Here is a 19,359-nt window from a genome sequence, read left to right as displayed (position 1 = left end):
CAGTGAGTAAAGATACAATCCATTTTAGTTCTGCAACAGTGTTTGCTAAGGCATGAAACTCACTTTCAGTGTTTGAGCGAGCAATAACATTTTATTTCTTAGCAGACCAAGATATTAGGTTGTCACCTAGATAAACCACATATCTACCATTTGACCTTCGATCGTCAACACAACTAGCCCAGTTAGCATTTGAGTAGCTTTCAAGAGTCATGACAGCTTTGAGAAATTGACTTAGTTTGTTGATCACAAAAGCCACATCAGGCCTAGTTAAGGTGAGGTACTAAAGAGCACCTATGATTCTCCTATATAGAGTAGGATCTTCAAATAGTTCTCCATCATTCAATGACATTTTAGTGGTGTTGCTTATAGGATTTGAACAAATCTTAGCACCTTCCATATGTAACTTTACCAATTGGTCTGTTATATATTTGGTTTGAGACAAGAACATTCCTATAGAATCTCTGAAAATTTCCACCCCAAGAAAGTAGTGAACATCACCAAGATCTCTGAGAGAGAACTTATTGTTATGATTGGTAATAGATTTAGCTTGATGGCATCGTCACTAATTCCATTCACCTTAAATGTCTAACAAAGCTCTTCGAAGTTAGCGAGATGCATGTTTGGGTCTTCTATTGGCAGCCCCCCAAACTGGACTGAAGATTGGACCATCTGTAGGGTCGGCTTGATCTCAAAGTTATTAGCATCAACGGAAGGTGGCCTTATACAGGATTCGGCCCCTGTCAAATTTTGTAGCAAATAGTCCCTCAGGCTACAGTCATTGTGGTTGCGACCATTAGCCTGGTCTTCTACAACTCCTCCATTGTTACCGTTGTTACCGACGTTAGCGTTGTCAGCCATATCTACTTCGTGTTCAATCTCTATTGAAGCTTTTTCCAATCTTTTCCTTCTTCTGTTTTGTCTGCAAGTCTTCTCGATTTCAGGATCAACAAGTAATCTGGAAGTTGCACCTTGACGTCTCATAAACTAGTTAAACATGAGAAAAAAGATAAGAATTTGGAATCAACAGAATTAGTACTAAAATTGAAAAGAAAAAAAAAACTAAATTAGAACAAATTTAATTTTTAATAATATCAACTAACAATCCCCGGCAACAGCGCCAAAAACTTGTTGTGGTAATTTGTAACACGCAAGTATACGTATCGTTTTAACAAGTAATACTCATAAAGAGTGAGGTCGATCCCACGGGGATTGTAGTTAAAAACGTTAAAATTAAATTCTTACTTCTATTTGGCTAAATAAAATTTTAAGAGAAAATTTGAAATCAGAAAAACAAGAAAAATAGCGAAAGCAAGAAGCAGGTAAATTAATAAAGGAATTAACAATGAATAAAAGTTAGGGCTTTCAATTTCAATTGCATCTATTAATTATGGTTTGATATGATTCTATTCCTATTGCCAATTTCTATGCAATAGCAGGTTTACTAAGGTAATTTATAGTCTTCTTAGATATATAAACCTCAATTACATACAAATTTTCTACTCTCGTGATAAATTAAACATGTAACAAGCATTAAACAAAGAAACTCTATAAGCTATCCAAACCATATAGGTAATCTCATCCTATATCAGAATTTGATTCTATTTTACTATTGCATAATTGACACTCACTTCTCAGATCTCGCATCAAAATTATAGACATTTAATTGGTGATCAGAAAATTAAAAAAAATTATTAAGTACGAATGAAATAGAATACATAGAAATTGATGGAAAATTAAATCATATTAAAACTACAAATCAATATCAAATAATCTCCATCTAGACCCTAATGAACTGTTTAGCTACTCATGTTCATCGTAGCAAATTCACTCATATTACTTTAAGAAAATAGAGAAGAAAAGAATGTTGAAAACTCTCTAAAAAATGCCTCCAGTATTGAATTCGACTTCCAAAATTTGTACTCATTGATTCCTCTGATTTCCTTCTGAATTGCTTTCTAATTAAGAGTTTCTGAGTTTTTTTCAGCTCTGAAAATGTACTAAAAATACTAATAATAATGTGTTTATATAGGCTAACACGGCTACCTAAAAGATACTAAAATGATTTAAAGTTTAAACTTAAACAAGATAAAAATCGCAACTCTATCTTTTTTTCTCGCTATCTTTTTATCTTTTTTTTTTTTAGAAATTTCTAGCTATAATAACTGATAGTATTTTGGCCATAACTCTCTCAATATTGTTCGGAATCGGATGATTCAAGATGTTCCAAAAAGCTGAAAGAGAGAGCTAGAACTTTTATGGCTTGACTTTTTCCAAAATCTGAACAAATCATAGTCGAATTTAAACTTGAAGTTTAGCTTTATTTTTTTGCACAATTTTTTTTTTCTATTTTATAGATAATTTGTTTTTTGACATTTGACAAATTTATACATTCCAAGTGTCGAAACTTAAAATTAAAGAAAACAAGCATACATTTATTATAAAAAGTGACAATAAAGAAGAAAATTAACTTTAAAAATAACATAAATAATAGGCTAAAGATATCCTAACACTTTCTGGCCTAAATAAAACCCATTTCAATATAATCAGATTTACTAATTTATAAAGATCAGAAATCGTTCTATGTTGCACGGCTCACATGATTTATTTCATGATTATACTTATTGTATAAATTCAATTAAGTCCATAACATATATAAATATATATTTATTCATGATTATGGTGTCGTCAGCACAGTAAAATATAATCATGATTATATGTTCAAAAGTTTAATTCCCATGATTTGTCAGTTTACTAGATTTAGACGGACATGATAATCGACGATAAAGTATACTTACGCCTTGGATAAGTGTTATGTCATTTCTAGGACATTGGCAAAGTTTACCAATATCGGATGTATGGAGTATACATTAGATTGGACTGATATTGAACTTGGATAAGATATCATAAACTTACCTTTAAATCTTTCTAAGTCAATATCACTATTTGATCTTAGGTCTATAGATCGTAATCCTGATATAGAGTATGGGAATATGGTAGTTCAATTGTGTAGGAGCGCTAATCATAGATATAGAATCTATAGCTTCTATAAGTATTTAAAAGTGAAACGATGATTTCCTTCGAGCTTGGCTGAATAGAGATAAATGATTGAGGCCTCATTTCAATAATTATATTAGTTTACTGAAATATCATTTATAAGTAGCTAAGTATTTTAAGGATAAAATACATTAAAGGGTAGAACAATAAATTTGTCCCTTTTCAGTGTAGATCATCTATAGAGGATCTTTGACTATTAGGATTGTAACAATGGATAATCATAACGTATCTATATCTTGGTACATATAGAATTTTCTATGTAATTGAGATTGTAATTCAATTCCGAATCTATAGTGGCGCAAGAAGGAATTAATAAGTTAGGGAATTTACTTGGTCAATTCTAGTTCTACTTATTGGAAGCTCAGTTATATAAGCCCATTGTCCCCTCACTAGTTGAGATAATACTACTTACAGACTCAGTTAATTGATTTTAGTTAATCAATTATCATTCTAAAATCAGACTATGTCTTATTTGTGAATTTTCACTAAGTAAAGGCTTAATTGTGAAGAAAAGAGATTTTAGGGTCTATTTGTTAATTAAAAGACTTTGCATGGTCTAATTAATAAATAATATAAATGGTAATTTTATTTGATAATTAATTATAATTATTAAATAAATAGTTTTGGCATTTATAGGATTGAATTGGAAAATATGGTATTATTGAAAGAAGAATAAGTAGTTGAAATAAAGTGGCAAAATCGTAACTAGAGAATGGTCCATTAAGTGGCCGACAAGTAGGTGTAATTTTGCCCAATATTTTATTCTTTTTAATCCATATAATTCAAATCTAAGCCGTAGTTGAAACACTATAAAAGGAACATGATGCTCTTATCTCATCCACCTATTGCCTTCAACCAAATCAAACCTAGTTTTCATTCTCTGACAACTAGTAGATAAGAGACAACTTCTATACAGTTTTCAAGTCTCCTTCATTGTTCTTCATAGTCGGCCTATAGTGATCGAGTGTCTTGCTCACACATAGCAAGTCAAGTAGTCAATCATAGTGTAGAAGACGGTGGTAACCAACCCGAAGGAGAGAAAGAGATCTAGGCTCAGATCTTGATAATACTTTGTGACAGAAAGGAACAAGGGTTAGAGATCTGAGCGGAAGGAGTCATTATATTCTGCTGCAAATCAATGTAAGATTTTCTAAACTCTTATGTGTTTAATTTCATTTTTTTTAGAGATATTCATATTTAGGATGTTAACTCAACATACTTGTTAGTAAATCTAGATCTTGGTAAAATATTCACTACAGGTCATGGGTGGTGGTCACCAATGTTCAACGGTGGTTTCGGTGGTGGAGTTTGGTGAGGACCAAAAAGAGGGGAAAAGAGATCGAGCTAATGGGAAAGAGATAACCTCTAAGAAAATTTGAGTATTTTTTTGAAATGAAGGAAGTAATTTAGAGTATACAATGAAATATACTTATACTATAAATATTAAGCAACTTAGGTTTAAGTTCATATTTTTAAAATCAAATTTCGCTTTCCAAACAAATTTGAAAGATCATATATTTTATTCTGGTCTATATCTCCCTATGTTGGTACGTATAGGGGAGTGGGGACCATCATATTGATCACTCTTACAATGTTTTATGCATTTATAGTTTTAAAAAGAAAAGAAACATAATTAATAATTAAAATTAATTGACTTTGTACTTGAATAGTGTTACAAATACGGGTTAGATATTTTTGATACGATATGAAATTGGCATAAGTTCCGGTGGTACGAGTATGATATTGAAGATATTGAAAAATATAAGTTTAGGTACAACACAATACAATACAATACTACAAATTGACACGATACGACGCAGAAAATATCTATTAAAGCACGACATAACACACCAAGTCCGATAAACACAATACGTAAGTACGAATAAACTAACCCCAAAAGATAATAAGACACGATAAACTTAAAAAGCACGACACATTAAGAAGACAATGGTAATTAAACTTAAATATAAATTCTATAATTAAAAACTAAAGGTATATATTAATTTATTTGTAGAGCATGGCATAAAAATTAAAATATTTGTAAGTAAACAATTAAATTTTAATAATTATAATGATTTTCTAATATGATTCTCTGTAATATTTTTGAAAATTTGTATAAAAATAATTTAAGCTATAAAAGATACATATAATTTAGTAATTAGCTTAATAATTGTAAATAATAATAATAATAATAATAATAATAATAATAATAATAATAATAATAATAAAAAAGGTGAACATAAGGAACAAGTTCGGCCATGGCAAGAAAATATCGAACCTACAGGTCGGGTTATGCCTACCTAAAGTTGTACATTCGGGTCAGACTTTTTGATACGATACAAAATCAGCAAGAGAACATGTGACAGAAGTACGATACGACACGAAAAAAATATAAGCTTGGACTCAACATGACACAAATTAATATGGGCCCAGGAACGCCACAAAAAATATGAGCTTGAGCAGGGCACGACACGACAAGCACGAAAGCACGACACGAAAATATAAATTTCTTAGCACGACACGACACGTAAGCACAAAATAAAACATGAATTAAAATTCATAAAATAATTTTTTATTTAATAATTAATCTACTCATCCGTATAAAAATACTTTATTTAAATATTTTAAGATTATATATATTTTCTAAAAAGATAAATTATTTTAAGAAATTTTTACATGAAAAATCCATTTTGCACAATTTATTACCTAAATACATCTACACGCCTATGTCTACATTTTTACTTACAAAGTTGGTTTTATTACACAAATACCACTTAGTCATCATTCCATCCATCATCTATCAAATCCTACTCTCTTCCCTCTCTTTTTTCATTTTCTATCAATCAATCCATCATTTCACTCTCTTTTTTTTCTTCTTTTCTTTTTATTTTTAATTTTATTTAAGTTTTTAATTTTTTATTTTTAATTTTATTTCAGTTTTTAATTTTTTATTTTTATTTTTATTTTTATTTTCAGTTTTTAATTTTTTATTTTTTTTCCATAACAATTCTTCTTTTCTTTTTATTTTTAATTTTTAAATGTAAAGCTAGTTTCTTATATATTGTTGCTTAGGTCTAGGATTGACTTCTATCAATCAATCCATCATTTCACTCTCTTTTTTTTTTTCTTTTATTTTTATTTTTAATTTTATTTCAGTTTTTAATTAAATCTTTTTAACTTATTAGTTTAACTTTACAACTTCTGAAATACTTTCATGACAAAAGAGAAGACTTTGACTAGGCCATTCAACTGATATAAGCATGTACAAATAAATTCGTACAATTTTAATGTCATTTTCATTCTCGCTGGACTAGCTCAAAGCCACGTCGAAATAATTAGATAACAAAATAAAATAATAAGAAACAATTACCGATGATATTCTATACTTGAAAAGAAAACGATCTAATTCATGCTTATAGTAGTATTGACGTGAGTAGAGTTATAAAATTAATATTAGAAAAGTATTAGGATAAACATGATTAAGATTTATGAGTAAAGGTGGCAAAGCTAATAGATTAGATTAACCCGGTCAGTCCCATTTTTATATCATCAATGGGTAACAATGAGATTTATCATGGATGTTGATGTTCAAAGAGTTTTTCCTGTATTATAGTTTGTATACAGTTGTTTTGTAGTTTTATTATAGTTTGGCTACTTGCGTATGTTATTTCACTATACAATTAATATGCAACTATTTGCACAAAACTTAATATGTATAACTACTATTTCTTAGTCCCCATCAAATTAAATTCTTGCATAATATATAAACTATCATAAAACGATAATGCAACTATAAGGCAACTATTTGCACTTGCATACAGTTGTTTTGTAGTTTTATTATAGTTTTGCTACTTGCATATGTTATTTCACTATAAAATTAATATGCAACTATTTGCACAAAACTTACTATGTATAACTACTATTTCTTAGTCCCCATCAAATTAAATTCTTGCATAATATATAAACTATCATAAAACGATAATGCAACTATAAGGCAACTATTTGCACTTGCATACAGTTGTTTTGTAGTTTTGTTATAGTTTTGCTACTTGCATATGTTATTTCACTATAAAATTAATATGCAACTATTTGCACAAAACTTACTATGTATAACTACTATTTCTTAGTCCCCATCAAATTAAATTCTTGCATAATATATAAACTATCATAAAACGATAATGCAACTATAAGGCAACCAAAACAAAAAATAAATCAAAATGCAACTGTATATAACGTAGATGTATTATTCATGAGGTTTTTTTTTAAATTTTTCACATCATACATTGTTTTGGATTTAGTGGGAGCTCCAGATCTGTTTGTTACAGATCTACATTTCATGAATATAGATTTCGATATTAGGGGGAGTTATTTTGATCGAATAAAATAGAAAACAAATGTGTAATTTCAGTTTCTTCACAGTTTTTCTGATTTTTTTTTCGTCATTTTCAGTTTAGATCATTGCATGTATTCTTTTCCAGTTGATTTTGCCAGAATTAATAGTTGTATTTTTCTCGTTGTGGTTTCATTTTGGTTGTTTTGCGGTTTTGAAACGAGCGCGTATTTTCATCTTCATGGTTCGCTCTGTACAGCTGAAGGCTTAGTGCATGTGGTATTTTTGTAAATATTTGTATGTGGACTGTATAAATGTTTAATGGGCCGGCCCAAAGTATTTTTGTAATTTTTTTTCCTTTTTTGTATTTTTTTGTTTTTTCCCCTTATTTTAATATATATATAATATATATTTTTTTTACTCGTATAAAAATAATTTATTTAAATATTTTGAGACTATATATATTTTCTAAAAAGATAAATTATTTTAATATATAAAATATATTTTTTTTTATCATTGCTAGACGAAGATTTTAAATTAGAGCACTATACTTGAATCCTTGTGTACGTAAAATGAATCCCAACCACTTAATTTAGGTGGCCGTAGATCTCAGCCGTGTATTTGAGTTGAACAAAATCTATAAATAGCTAGAAATATTTGTTGCAATTGTATGCAGAAAATAACATCAGTAGAAAGCTTTTTCTGAATTATTACATTATAATATCCCATTCTCCAAAAGCATTTTCACATTCCCAAAATAACCAATCATGAACCCATTAGAATCCGAAGAGTTCAGAAGACAAGGCCATATGGTAATCGATTTCATAGCAGATTACTATAACAACATCGAATCCTACCCGGTTCTAAGCCGGGTCGAACCGGGTTATCTCCGAAAACGGTTACCCAAATCCGCTCCGAAAATTCCAGAACCTATCGAAACCATTCTCAAAGATGTGAACGACCACATTATTCCGGGTTTAACCCATTGGCAAAGCCCGACCCATTTCGCATTATTCCCATCCAGTGGGAGTACTGCCGGATTCCTCGGAGAAACCCTAGCTGCCGGGTTAAACGTCGTCGGACTCAACTGGGTCTCATCTCCGGCAGCCACGGAGCTGGAAACAGTAGTAATGGACTGGCTCGGAGAAATGCTCAAACTCCCTAACTCATTCCTCTTCTCCGGCACCGGCGGCGGCGTTCTGATGGGTACCACGTGTGAGGCGGTGATTTGCACACTTGTGGCGGCGAGAGATCGAAAGCTTAATGAAATCGGAAGAGAAAACATAGGAAAGCTTGTCGTTTACGGGTCGGATCATACCCACAGTGCTTTTCAAAAGGCATCCAGAATCGTTGGGATCCACCCGGAAAACTGTCGGATCATCGAGACGAGTAAAAAGACGCTTTTGTCCATGTCCTCAGAAATATTAAAGAAAAAGATAGTTGCTGACGTGGAAGCAGGATTGGTACCCCTCTTCGTTTGCGCAACAGTGGGGACCACAGCAACCACAGCGGTCGATCCACTAGGTCCGATATCCGACGTGGCAAAAGATCACGACATGTGGGTCCACGTGGACGCAGCTTACGCTGGAAGCGCGTGTATTTGTCCGGAATTCCGACATTTCATCGATGGAGTTGAGCGCGTGAACTCGTTTAGTTTCAACGCGCACAAGTGGTTTTTCACTACACTCGACTGTTGTTGCCTTTGGGTAAAGGATCCAATTGCGTTGACCAAGTCTTTATCGACAAGCCCTGAGTTTTTGAATAACAAAGCGACCGAGTCAAAGTTGGTCGTTGACTACAAAGACTGGCAAATAACACTAAGCAGGAGATTTCGTTCGCTTAAACTATGGTTAGTTCTTCGTAGCTATGGCGTTGAGAGACTCCAAGGGTTTCTACGAAGCCATGTAAAGATGGCTAAACAGTTCGAAGCTCTTTTAGGTACGGACGACAGGTTTGAGGTTGTCGTTAAGAGAAACTTTTCTTTGGTCTGTTTTAGGATTTCACCATTGGCCATAAGTAAATTCAAAATTATTATTACTACAACAACAACTACAACTACTAAAAACGACGTCGTCTTCGGTGATGAGTATGGTGTTATTAATGGTAACGTAAATTTACGTGAAGCATGCATAAATGACGTGAACAAAGAGTTGTTGGAGTCTATAAACGGGTCGGGTCGGGTTTACATGAGTCATTGCATGGTTGGTGACGTGTATGCTCTTCGTTTTGCTGTTGGGTCAACCTTGACTGAGGAATCTCACATTGTTAGGGCTTGGAAGGTGGTGAAACAGCATGCAGACGCAATATTAGCCAATTATATATAATAATAATAATAATAATTAAGCTATATAATAATTGATTGATATGATATGAATATACAGAAGATCACACATATAAATATATAAATAGCTAAATATAATTGTATTGTATTGTCTGTTTCAAAAAGTGAGAATATCACTTGCAGATTAATTGATGATGAATGTATGATATTTTGGATCCAATAAGATTTGAATTTTCACCTGCAAAATGATTATGTTTGTATTTTAAGTAAGTTATTAATGAGTTGAGTGGTACAAGTAACTGATCAGCTACCAACTAATAACTACTATTGCGAGTTTCCTATGTATGTCATAAATGCTGTGCCAACCAAAAATTAATGTGTCTATATGGAGTGACGGACTGACTATAGTACTTTATTAATCTTAAATGAGAAATGTTAAAAATTATAGTGGTAGTGGCGCAAGCATCTTGAAAAATGCTAAATGGCACCAGTGGTACTTAACACTCTTATGTATAAGTATCGCTATTGGTCTAACTAAGTATCGGGTTCCACATAGTTTAATATAATAGCTTTTAGGGAGTATCGCTAGCCAATCGCAACGTGACATATCAAGAAGGTGCTAAGCACCACTGGTGCCTAATAGTAATGTTCAAGCATCTTCTAGGAGTGTTCATTGGATCACATCCAATGTTTTTAAGCCCATCCAGATTCGATCCAATTATATATTGGATGTTAGATTTTACCATCCGATCCGATCTAATTGATTTCAGTCATCCAATCGATTCAACATCCATTGGATGTTGGATTGGATTGATTCTATACATTAGATATATTTCATAAATATTTATTGGTTCAATTTGAATTTATTCAATATTTTAGACTAGTATTTTTGGATCGGATCGGATCTATCCAATATTTTAGGTCCAATATGTACTAGATTAGACTGGATCCATGCAATCCAAGAAAAAAAGAGTAAAATTTTAATGTATACATATATATTTTACGTATAACATTATAAAATCTAATTACTCATCCAAACTAAATGAAAATACTAATTAGTTTAATTGAATGTATTGGAATTTTAGACACTCCATCCAACATCCGATCCGATCCAATTGGATATTCAAAAATAACATCTGATCCGATCCGATTAGAATTGGATATCCAATGTTTGGCAGTCGGTTGTCATTAGATTGGATCGATTTATGCACACCCCTAACCTTCTATTTGTTTATATTTCTATTAGTCCAAATAAGTATTAAATTTTATATAATTTAATGCAATAATTTATAAAGAGTATTGCTATTCAATTGCAAGTGACACATCTAGAAAGTGCTAGCTAGACACCACTGGTGCCCAATAGCAATGCTCTATATATATAGAGGATGTTTGAATAGTTACATCAAATATATAATTATGATAGTTACATTTACTTTTAGTCGTTAGATTATTATAAGACGGCTGTGATTAATTTTAAAATTTACTAAAAATAATTAATAAATTACTTGATACTAACCTGATTATTTATTTTTTTTAAATAAAAAATAAAACAAATTATAAAATTAATTTCTAAAAAGGTTATATTAAATATTTTAATTAAAAAATTTATTTATTTTTAGTATATAATTAATTTAAGTCTAAAAATACAAAATTTACCCATTAACTTTTCAAGTCATAAAAAAGGTAACTATCATAATTATAAGCATTCAATACTTACCAATGTATATAATAAATTGGACTTTTCTCAATAAACAATAATTATTGTAGAGGTCTGTTTCTTGTTGTAAAAATTTACTCGTAACTATTAAAATAATTACAAATATCTTCTTTGAAATTCTGTTCATTTTCTAAACTAATTTACTTATTTAATTAACAATCTACTCAAAATTAAGTAAACAAATATTATTTAAAAAATACATATATTCTCATAAAATGAGTTGGAGCTAGGTTTTCTTTATCATTTGAACTTGGAGACCAATTATGGGCATTTGGAGATTTTGAAAAACCTTCCTAATTGTGTATTTAAAGGGGCTGAGAGTACTATTCGAAAATTGAGAGAAATTATGAGTGTAGAAGAAGAGCAAGGAGAGCAGACGATACCATTAGAGGACTCCAAATATTAATCTATCTCCCATTCTCTATATTTTGTGTTTGTAATTAAATTTCTATTTTTTTTAGAATGACTTTTATTAGCTAATTTTATTTTTAAGGATTATTATATGAACCACTTGAATTTATTTTATGGAATAATGTAATTGTTTTATTTCTTCTTCTTCATTTAATTCAATTCCATACAATCTATTTTAATTCTACAATTATTTACTGGTCATCAATAATTGTTATGTATGAATTCGAATTAAAATTCTGGAAGGTGAGATTTGAATATGCTCTGATTGTATGAATGCAAATTGATTTAGGATGAAAGTACCTAAGTTGTTTGCATGATTTTATTAATTGTTTTGTTTAATGCTATCTTTGTGATCAAACTTTAACATAGAAATATAGGGAGTTTTTTTCCACCTATATTGGATTTATAAGTCTTAACTAGATTATAAACTGCTTAACTCAACTTGTCAATTGAATAGGAAGAAGAGAAATAAGGTAACTACATTAGGAGGTAAAATAAAAGATAGTTGTGAATCATAATAATCTTTATCTTTATTATTTTTATTTCTTTAAATTTAAATCATTGTCTTTTTTTATTTACTTTTTCTCTAATAATTTTTATGAATCAAATAGAACTAATGAATTAATTAATTGGTAATTAATAATAAATTCTCGTGAGAAAGATACTTTATTTATTATTATATTACTTATTTTGATTGAGTATGTGGTGAATCCTCACCCTCAAAACAAGTTGTTACAGCAATAACAATGTCCAAGAAACACAAATGAAAACTAAAACCAATCACAAAACCAAAACTTGAACTTAATTGAAACAAGACAAAGAAAACTTAACTTGATAATGAATGAATGATGGATCTTTATTGAATAGGAATAGCCAGTAGTAGACAATAGAATGAGCCTAAGATTACAACTAAATACAGTAAGTAATTACAAAGATATGCCTCACATTGAGGGAAATCACTTCAAGAGTGATACTCCCTTTTACATCCCTCCATACACGCTCACTATGATCTTGGACTCTTTCTCTCTCTCTCTCTCTCTCTCTCTCTCTCTCTCTCTCTCTCTCTCTCTCTCTCTCTCTCTCTCTCTCTCTCTCTCTCTCTCTCTCTCTCGCTCTCTAAAGTATGAGCATTGGAGATTAGAGATCAGAACTCTCTTTTTGAGAATAGAGCAACCAACTATTATAAATAACATCAGCTTTCTTCTGATGAGCAAATAGATGGGCATACTGACTTGACATGTTAAGTGAGTTTAATCCCAACAATTCCACTTGATTAGACTCACTTAAACTGTGATCCAAAAGAAATAGGTGAGGACATTAAATGTTTTGAAAGCTTAACAAGTTTAGACAGTGCCTAAACTTGTCTCTAGTTACACTTTTAGTGAAAATATCTACAAGGTTATCATGTGTGCTTATTTTCTTCACTTGCACCTTCTTGGATAACACAATATCCCTTATGAAGTGTAACTTGATATCAATGTGCTTTGACCTCTCATGAAACATTAGATTTTTCAACCCCTTAAGCCATATAGCCTCTTTGATGGCTTTTGTAGCAGCTATGTATTCAGCTTCTGTAGATGACAAGGCTACTACTTTCTGTAGGTTAGATTTCCAGCTGATGCAGCCCCCAAGAGCAGTGAACACAAACCCTGTTAGGCTCCTTCTAGTGTCTAGGTTTGCTACAAAGTTTGAGTCCACAAAACCAGTAATTTCTTCCTTGTACTGGGTTCTTCTTACTAAACACAATACCAGTGTCCAGAGTACCTTTCAGGTTCCTCATTATCCATTTCAGTGCTTCCCAATGTTCAGGATCAGGGTTCGAAATATACTTGCTGACCACACTCAATGAGCTAAGTCAGGTCTTGAACAGACCATGGAGTACATGAGACACCCAACACAACTTGCATAAGGAACATTGCTCATCTTGGCTCTTTCTGCATCTATTTTTGGTGACAGAGATGCAGACAACTTGAAGTGTTGAGTAAGTAGTGTTGCAACTGGTTTGCACTTGTCCATGCCAAACTTGTTCAATACTTTCTGCAGGTAGGCAGCTTGAGAAAGTAAAATCATGTCAGACTTAGGTCTCTTTATGACTATCCCAAGAATTCTCTGTGCTTTGCCCAGATCTTTCATCTCAAATTCATCACTGAGTTTCCTTTTTAGCTTGTCAATCTCTGACTTTTCTTTGCTAAAGATCAGTATATCATCGACATAGAGTAGCAAATAGGTTTGATTATTGAAATACACACATGAGTCATACTTGCTTTTAGTGTATCCAATATTCAGCATATAAGTGTGAAACCTTAAGTTCCATTGTCTAGGTGCTGCTTGAGGCCATAAAGAGACTTCTTGAGTAAGCATACCTCATCTGGATTCCCATTGTCAAAGCCCTCAGGTTGTTGCATATAGATTTCCTCTTCTAACTCACCATGCAAGAAAGCTGTTCTAACATCCATCTGTTCAATCTCTAGGTCCATGCTTGCTGCCTTTGCCATCATGGCTCTGATTAAGGCTTGCTTCACTACTGGAGAGAAAATCTCATTGTAATCGATGCCTTCTTTCTGAGTGAACCCCTTGGCAATTAACCTTGCCTTGAATCTGGTAGGCTCATTCCCTGAATCTTCTTTATGCTTGAAAAGCCATTTACATCCTACCAGCTTGTAGAACTCTGGTTTCTTCACAACAATCCAGGTTCTATTCTTCATAAGAGACTGCATCTCTTCTTGGATGACTTGTAGCTTTACTTCTCATAGCTTCTTCAAAGCTAGTGGGTTCTGAACTATCAACCTCTTCTGCAATCATAAGTGCATATGCAATGAATTCAACATAACCAAAACGATCAGGGGCTTTTCTCTGTCTTCTCTTTCTATCTCTAACTAATTGATAGCTGCTAAGTTCATGCTGATCTTCATTGTCTTCCCTTTCTGTTGCCTCAGTTCCATCTGGAACAACATTAGTTGGTGATGTAGGAGTAACCTGCTCCACCTCAATCTGGACATTCTCATTTAAACCAGCTTCATTGTCTTTAGAAGTGCTCTTGGTTTTCATAGCCATTTCATCTTCCTTGAAAACCACATCTCTACTAATCAAACACTTCTTGAATCCAGGTTTAAAACACCCCACTCTATATCCCTTAACCTCTTTAGGGTAGCCTAAAAACATGCATCTCAATGCTCTAAGCTGCAACTTATCTTGTCTAACATGCACAAATGTAGTACATCCAAACACTTTCAAGTGATCTAAGTTTAGGGGTTTACCTATCCATAACTCTTGTGGGGTCTTGAAGTTGTTTGGCACAGATGGTGATCTATTGATTAGATAACATGATGTTTTAAGAGCTTCTCCCCTAAAGGTTCTATCTAAACCAGCTCCTAGTAACATGCATCTAACCCTTTCAATCAAAGTTCTATTCATCCTCTCAGGAACACCATTTTGCTGAGGGATTTTGATCACAGTTCTATGTCTCTTAATTTCCATTGTGGCACACAATCCCTTGAACTCATTTGAACAGTACTCAAGACCATTGTCAGTTCTTAGTACCTTGATATTGTTCCCAGTTTGGTTTTTTAATAGCCTCTTCCATGTATCAAAGGTTCCTATAGCCTCATTTTTTCTTTTCAACAAATAAACCCAAACTTTCCAGCTGCAATCATCAATTATACTCATAAAGTAGTGTGCTCCACCTTTGGTTGGAATCCTAGATGGCCCCCAAAGGTCAGAATGGACATAAGCTAACTTTTCTGTGGTGGTGTGTTCTGCCTTGTTGAACTTCAATCTACAAGCCTTCCCCAAAACACATTCATCACAAAATTCAAGTCTTTTTGTTAGCTTCTCCTTGAATAGTCCTTGCTTGTTCATTTCCTCAAGTCATCTCTGACTTACATGCCCCAATTTGAGGTGCCATAGCCTTGCTTGACTGTGTTTGGTTGAGTCCATAATAGGTGCTGCACAACCTGTTATTATCTTTCCATCCAGGAAATACAATCCATTACTCAACCTTCCTCTCAACACAGTTTCCGTGCCTTGGGCAATTTTCATTACACCTTCCTCAACTTTGACAGCATACCCTAATTTATCAAACATACAAATAGAGAGAAGATTTTTCATCATGATTCTTTAACAAGACTGTTCCCACACCTTTGATCTCACACGCTTTGTTATTCCCAAGAAGAACTGTGCCCCCATGACTCTCTGAAAGATTCCTAAACAGTCTTTTGTTTGGTGTCATATGAAATGAACACCCTGAATGTAGAATCCAATCTTCACCTGAATCTGATCTAAACATCACAAGAGCATCAGATGACACTACAATTGTAGCTACACTAGCAACTCCATGCTTCCTAGACTTGTGATGATTTTACCTCTTCAATTTAGCATTCAAAGTTAAACACTCATCTCTAAAGTGGCCCTCCTTCTTGCAATAATAATATTGCTTTCCTGCAGCTCCATTAGAGCTTGGCCCTCCTGTGGAGTTTCTAGAATTGGATCTTGAATGGTTACCTTTGTAGCCATTTGAGTTCTGATTTTCCTTGTATTCCCTCTTGGAGAATTTCCCCTTAACAATGAGTAATCCTTCCCCATTGATCTCGATCTTTCTCATCTCCGTTCTTCTGAATTTCTTTTTCAATGCAGCCTTAACCTCTATCATAGTCAAAGTATATTTGCCATACAAGATCATATCAATAAAGTGCTCATACATCTTGGGAAATGAACTCAAGAGGATTATAGCCTGGTCTTCATCATCAATTTTCACCCCAAGATTATTTAGATCAAGAATGATTCTGTTAAAATCATCTAGATGCTTTCTCAATTCCTTTGATTCATCCATTCGAAGTGTGTACAACTTCTTTTTAAGATACAACTTGTTTGCAAGAGATTTCTTCATGTAGATTGATGCCAACTTGTTCCAAAGACCCAATGCCTTGTCTTCATCTGAAACTTCCCTCAAAACCTCATCACCAAGACTGAGGAGGATGGCACTATGTGCTTTGGCTTCAATCTCAAGTTTCTTCTTGCTTTCTTCAATTAATTTCATGGCTTCATCATAAAGTGCCTCATAGATCCCTTGGTGAACTAGAAAGGCCTTCAGTTTGATTCTCCATAGGCTGAAATCATTCGAACCATTGAACTTTTCCACCTCAAACCTTACTGAAGCCATTAAAACCAGTTCTTGATTGCTTGAATCTGATTCTTGAAAGTTCGAGTTTGATTCTTGAAATGATGAAGATGAGTCTTGATTGGTTGAATGTGATTCTTGAACTCTAAATCCTGAGCTCTGATACCATTTGTGGTGAATCCTCACCCTCAAAACAAGTTGTTACAGTAGTAACAATGTCCAAGAACACAAATCAAAACTAAAACCAATCACAAAACTAAAACTTGAACTTAATTGAAATACGACAAAGAAAACTTAACTTGATAATGAATGAATGATGGATCTTTATTGAATGGGAATAACCAGTAGTAGACAATTTAATGAGCCTAAGATTACAACTAAATACAGTAAGTAATTACAAAGATATGCCTCACATTGAGGGAAATCACTTCAAGAGTGATACTCCCTTTTACATCCCTCCATACACGCTCACTATGATCTTGACTCTCTCTCTCTCTCTCTCTCTCTCTCTCTCTCTCTCTCTCTCTCTCTCTCTCTCTCTCTCTCTCTCTCTCAACTGAATCTAAAGTATGAGCATTGGAGATTAGAGATCAGAACTCTCCTTTTGAGAATAGAGCAACACCTATATATAGTTGATGATACGTCCCCTTTAAGTTGGTATTAAATCGAACTGTTATAAATAACAGTAGCTTTCTTCAGATTCATCTGATGAGCAAATATATGGGTATACTGACTTGACTGGTTAAAAGAATTTAATATCCACAGCGTATACTTGCGTATCCATAAATACATAGATATATTTTGTAGTGATTCGTTAAAATACAGATATATAATTTGTTGGTGGTGATTTTTATAGATTTAAATTTTGTGGGTATTTTTGAAGTGGTGAAATTTGGTTCTTGAAATACTAGATATGTTATTTTATAAGGACCAGGTCTATATATTTTTTTTACTGTCGATTTATGCATGTCACAAAGTCTCGATTTATAACTGACACGTGTCACTTTTCGTGTCAATTATAAATTATTCGAAAAGACATTTTCCACCAGTACTTATTAACTAAAGGGCCATATTTATGGCACTCACATAACTGACGATTTTGTAGTAGTGTTTATCTTTTGTCTAAATTTTTTAGATGGATGAGATTAACGTCACATTAGTGCTATATCAATAAATTGTTTAAAAAAATAAGCAGAATGTAACTAGAGGTCGAAGATATTTACAATAATTTTTATAGTTCATGAAAAAATTTTGCAACATAAAAAAAAAAAAAAAAAAAGATTAGAGAAATAGAGAACTCCACAATTAATGGTCATATATCATTCAAGAGAACAAATCCTATTAATTATTATTCATTTTTTTCAAGTATAGTTATAAGTGGAAATAGGTGACCCTACTTATTATTATATTTTTTTCTAAAATTATATGTGTGGTGTGTTTATAATTTAATTTATTTAATATATAACTTGTTCAACTCAAGTATGTGTATCAAAGTATCACTACTCAACGTAGCTTTCATATGTAGATTCAGATATTTCTTTACGTTAGCTATATGGCATCCATTCATATTCAATATTCTCATGAAGAAAACTACTAGTTGGTTTGCATATGCATGTGCATCAATTAATAAGTATTGATTCACTTGCTATGTGTGGATAAATTTGATCTCCTTAAATTGAATAATTTTTGGTGGGTTTGTCCCAAATATGAATGGTATAATATTCATTAATTTACAGCCAAAAATGCTCACATAATTCTTCAAGTTTTTCTCAAATTCTTTGGAGTTATTATGGATAATTTTAAATATTTTGAGGTATATGCATCTTTCTTGATATATTCAAATAATAGGTCAAGAGCATAAATTGAAAGCTTATTAAACACTAAAGACATTTGGGTAATCTTCACCTTCCTTTCCTATTCATATATGTTAAATAAAGACATTTAATTTGAATTTTTTTCTATTCATAATAATATTATAAAAAATTGAAGTAATTTTTGGTAAAATATTTACACATTTACATTCAAAGTTTTTTTTTTTTTTTATATATTTTTATAATATTCTATAAAAAAAAAAAAAAAAAAACAACAACAACAAAAAAAATCACATAAAACTAATTGTTTTAAGATTGCTTTGTTTTCATAGTTGTGATATATGAATTGAAAAGTAATAATTTTTTCTTTTTATTTCATTAATTTTTTATATGTATTTTATGCTAACCTATGGCCAATAGAATATTAAACTAAATTTAGTAGAATATTTTATATATTATTATATTAATATTTATGTAACATAAATTTATATTTAGATTTAAATTATTATACTAAAATAATTCGCACTTTTTGGCCAAAGTTATTTAAATTTACTCAAAATATAAATCTATTAAAAATTAGTTAAAATTACCAATATCAATCTCTGTATAACTTCAAGAAAAAAAAATCACCTACCTTTT

General features: G+C 31.9%; 1 protein-coding gene across 1 annotated transcript; it reads left to right on the top strand.

The window, feature by feature from the left end:
• The first annotated feature begins 8,046 nt into the window (after positions 1 to 8,046).
• On the top strand, positions 8,047 to 9,911 carry LOC115697085 (tyrosine decarboxylase-like). The gene has a single exon (XM_061119022.1). The coding sequence runs from the start codon at positions 8,152 to 8,154 to the stop codon at positions 9,706 to 9,708; it is 1,557 nt and encodes a 518-aa protein (XP_060975005.1). The 5' UTR covers positions 8,047 to 8,151; the 3' UTR covers positions 9,709 to 9,911.
• The last annotated feature ends 9,448 nt before the right edge of the window (positions 9,912 to 19,359 follow it).

Source organism: Cannabis sativa, chromosome 7 (genome assembly GCF_029168945.1).
Source record: "Cannabis sativa cultivar Pink pepper isolate KNU-18-1 chromosome 7, ASM2916894v1, whole genome shotgun sequence".
In the NCBI taxonomy this organism is placed as follows: Eukaryota; Viridiplantae; Streptophyta; class Magnoliopsida; order Rosales; family Cannabaceae; genus Cannabis; species Cannabis sativa.
Note: the sequence above shows the minus strand (reverse complement) of the source record. Positions and strands in the feature narration are given on the sequence as shown.

Coding starts and splice junctions, on each gene's coding strand:
- LOC115697085 (XM_061119022.1), top strand. CDS start 8,152: ATGAACCCATTAGAATCCGAAGAGTTCAGAAGACAAGGCCATATGGTA.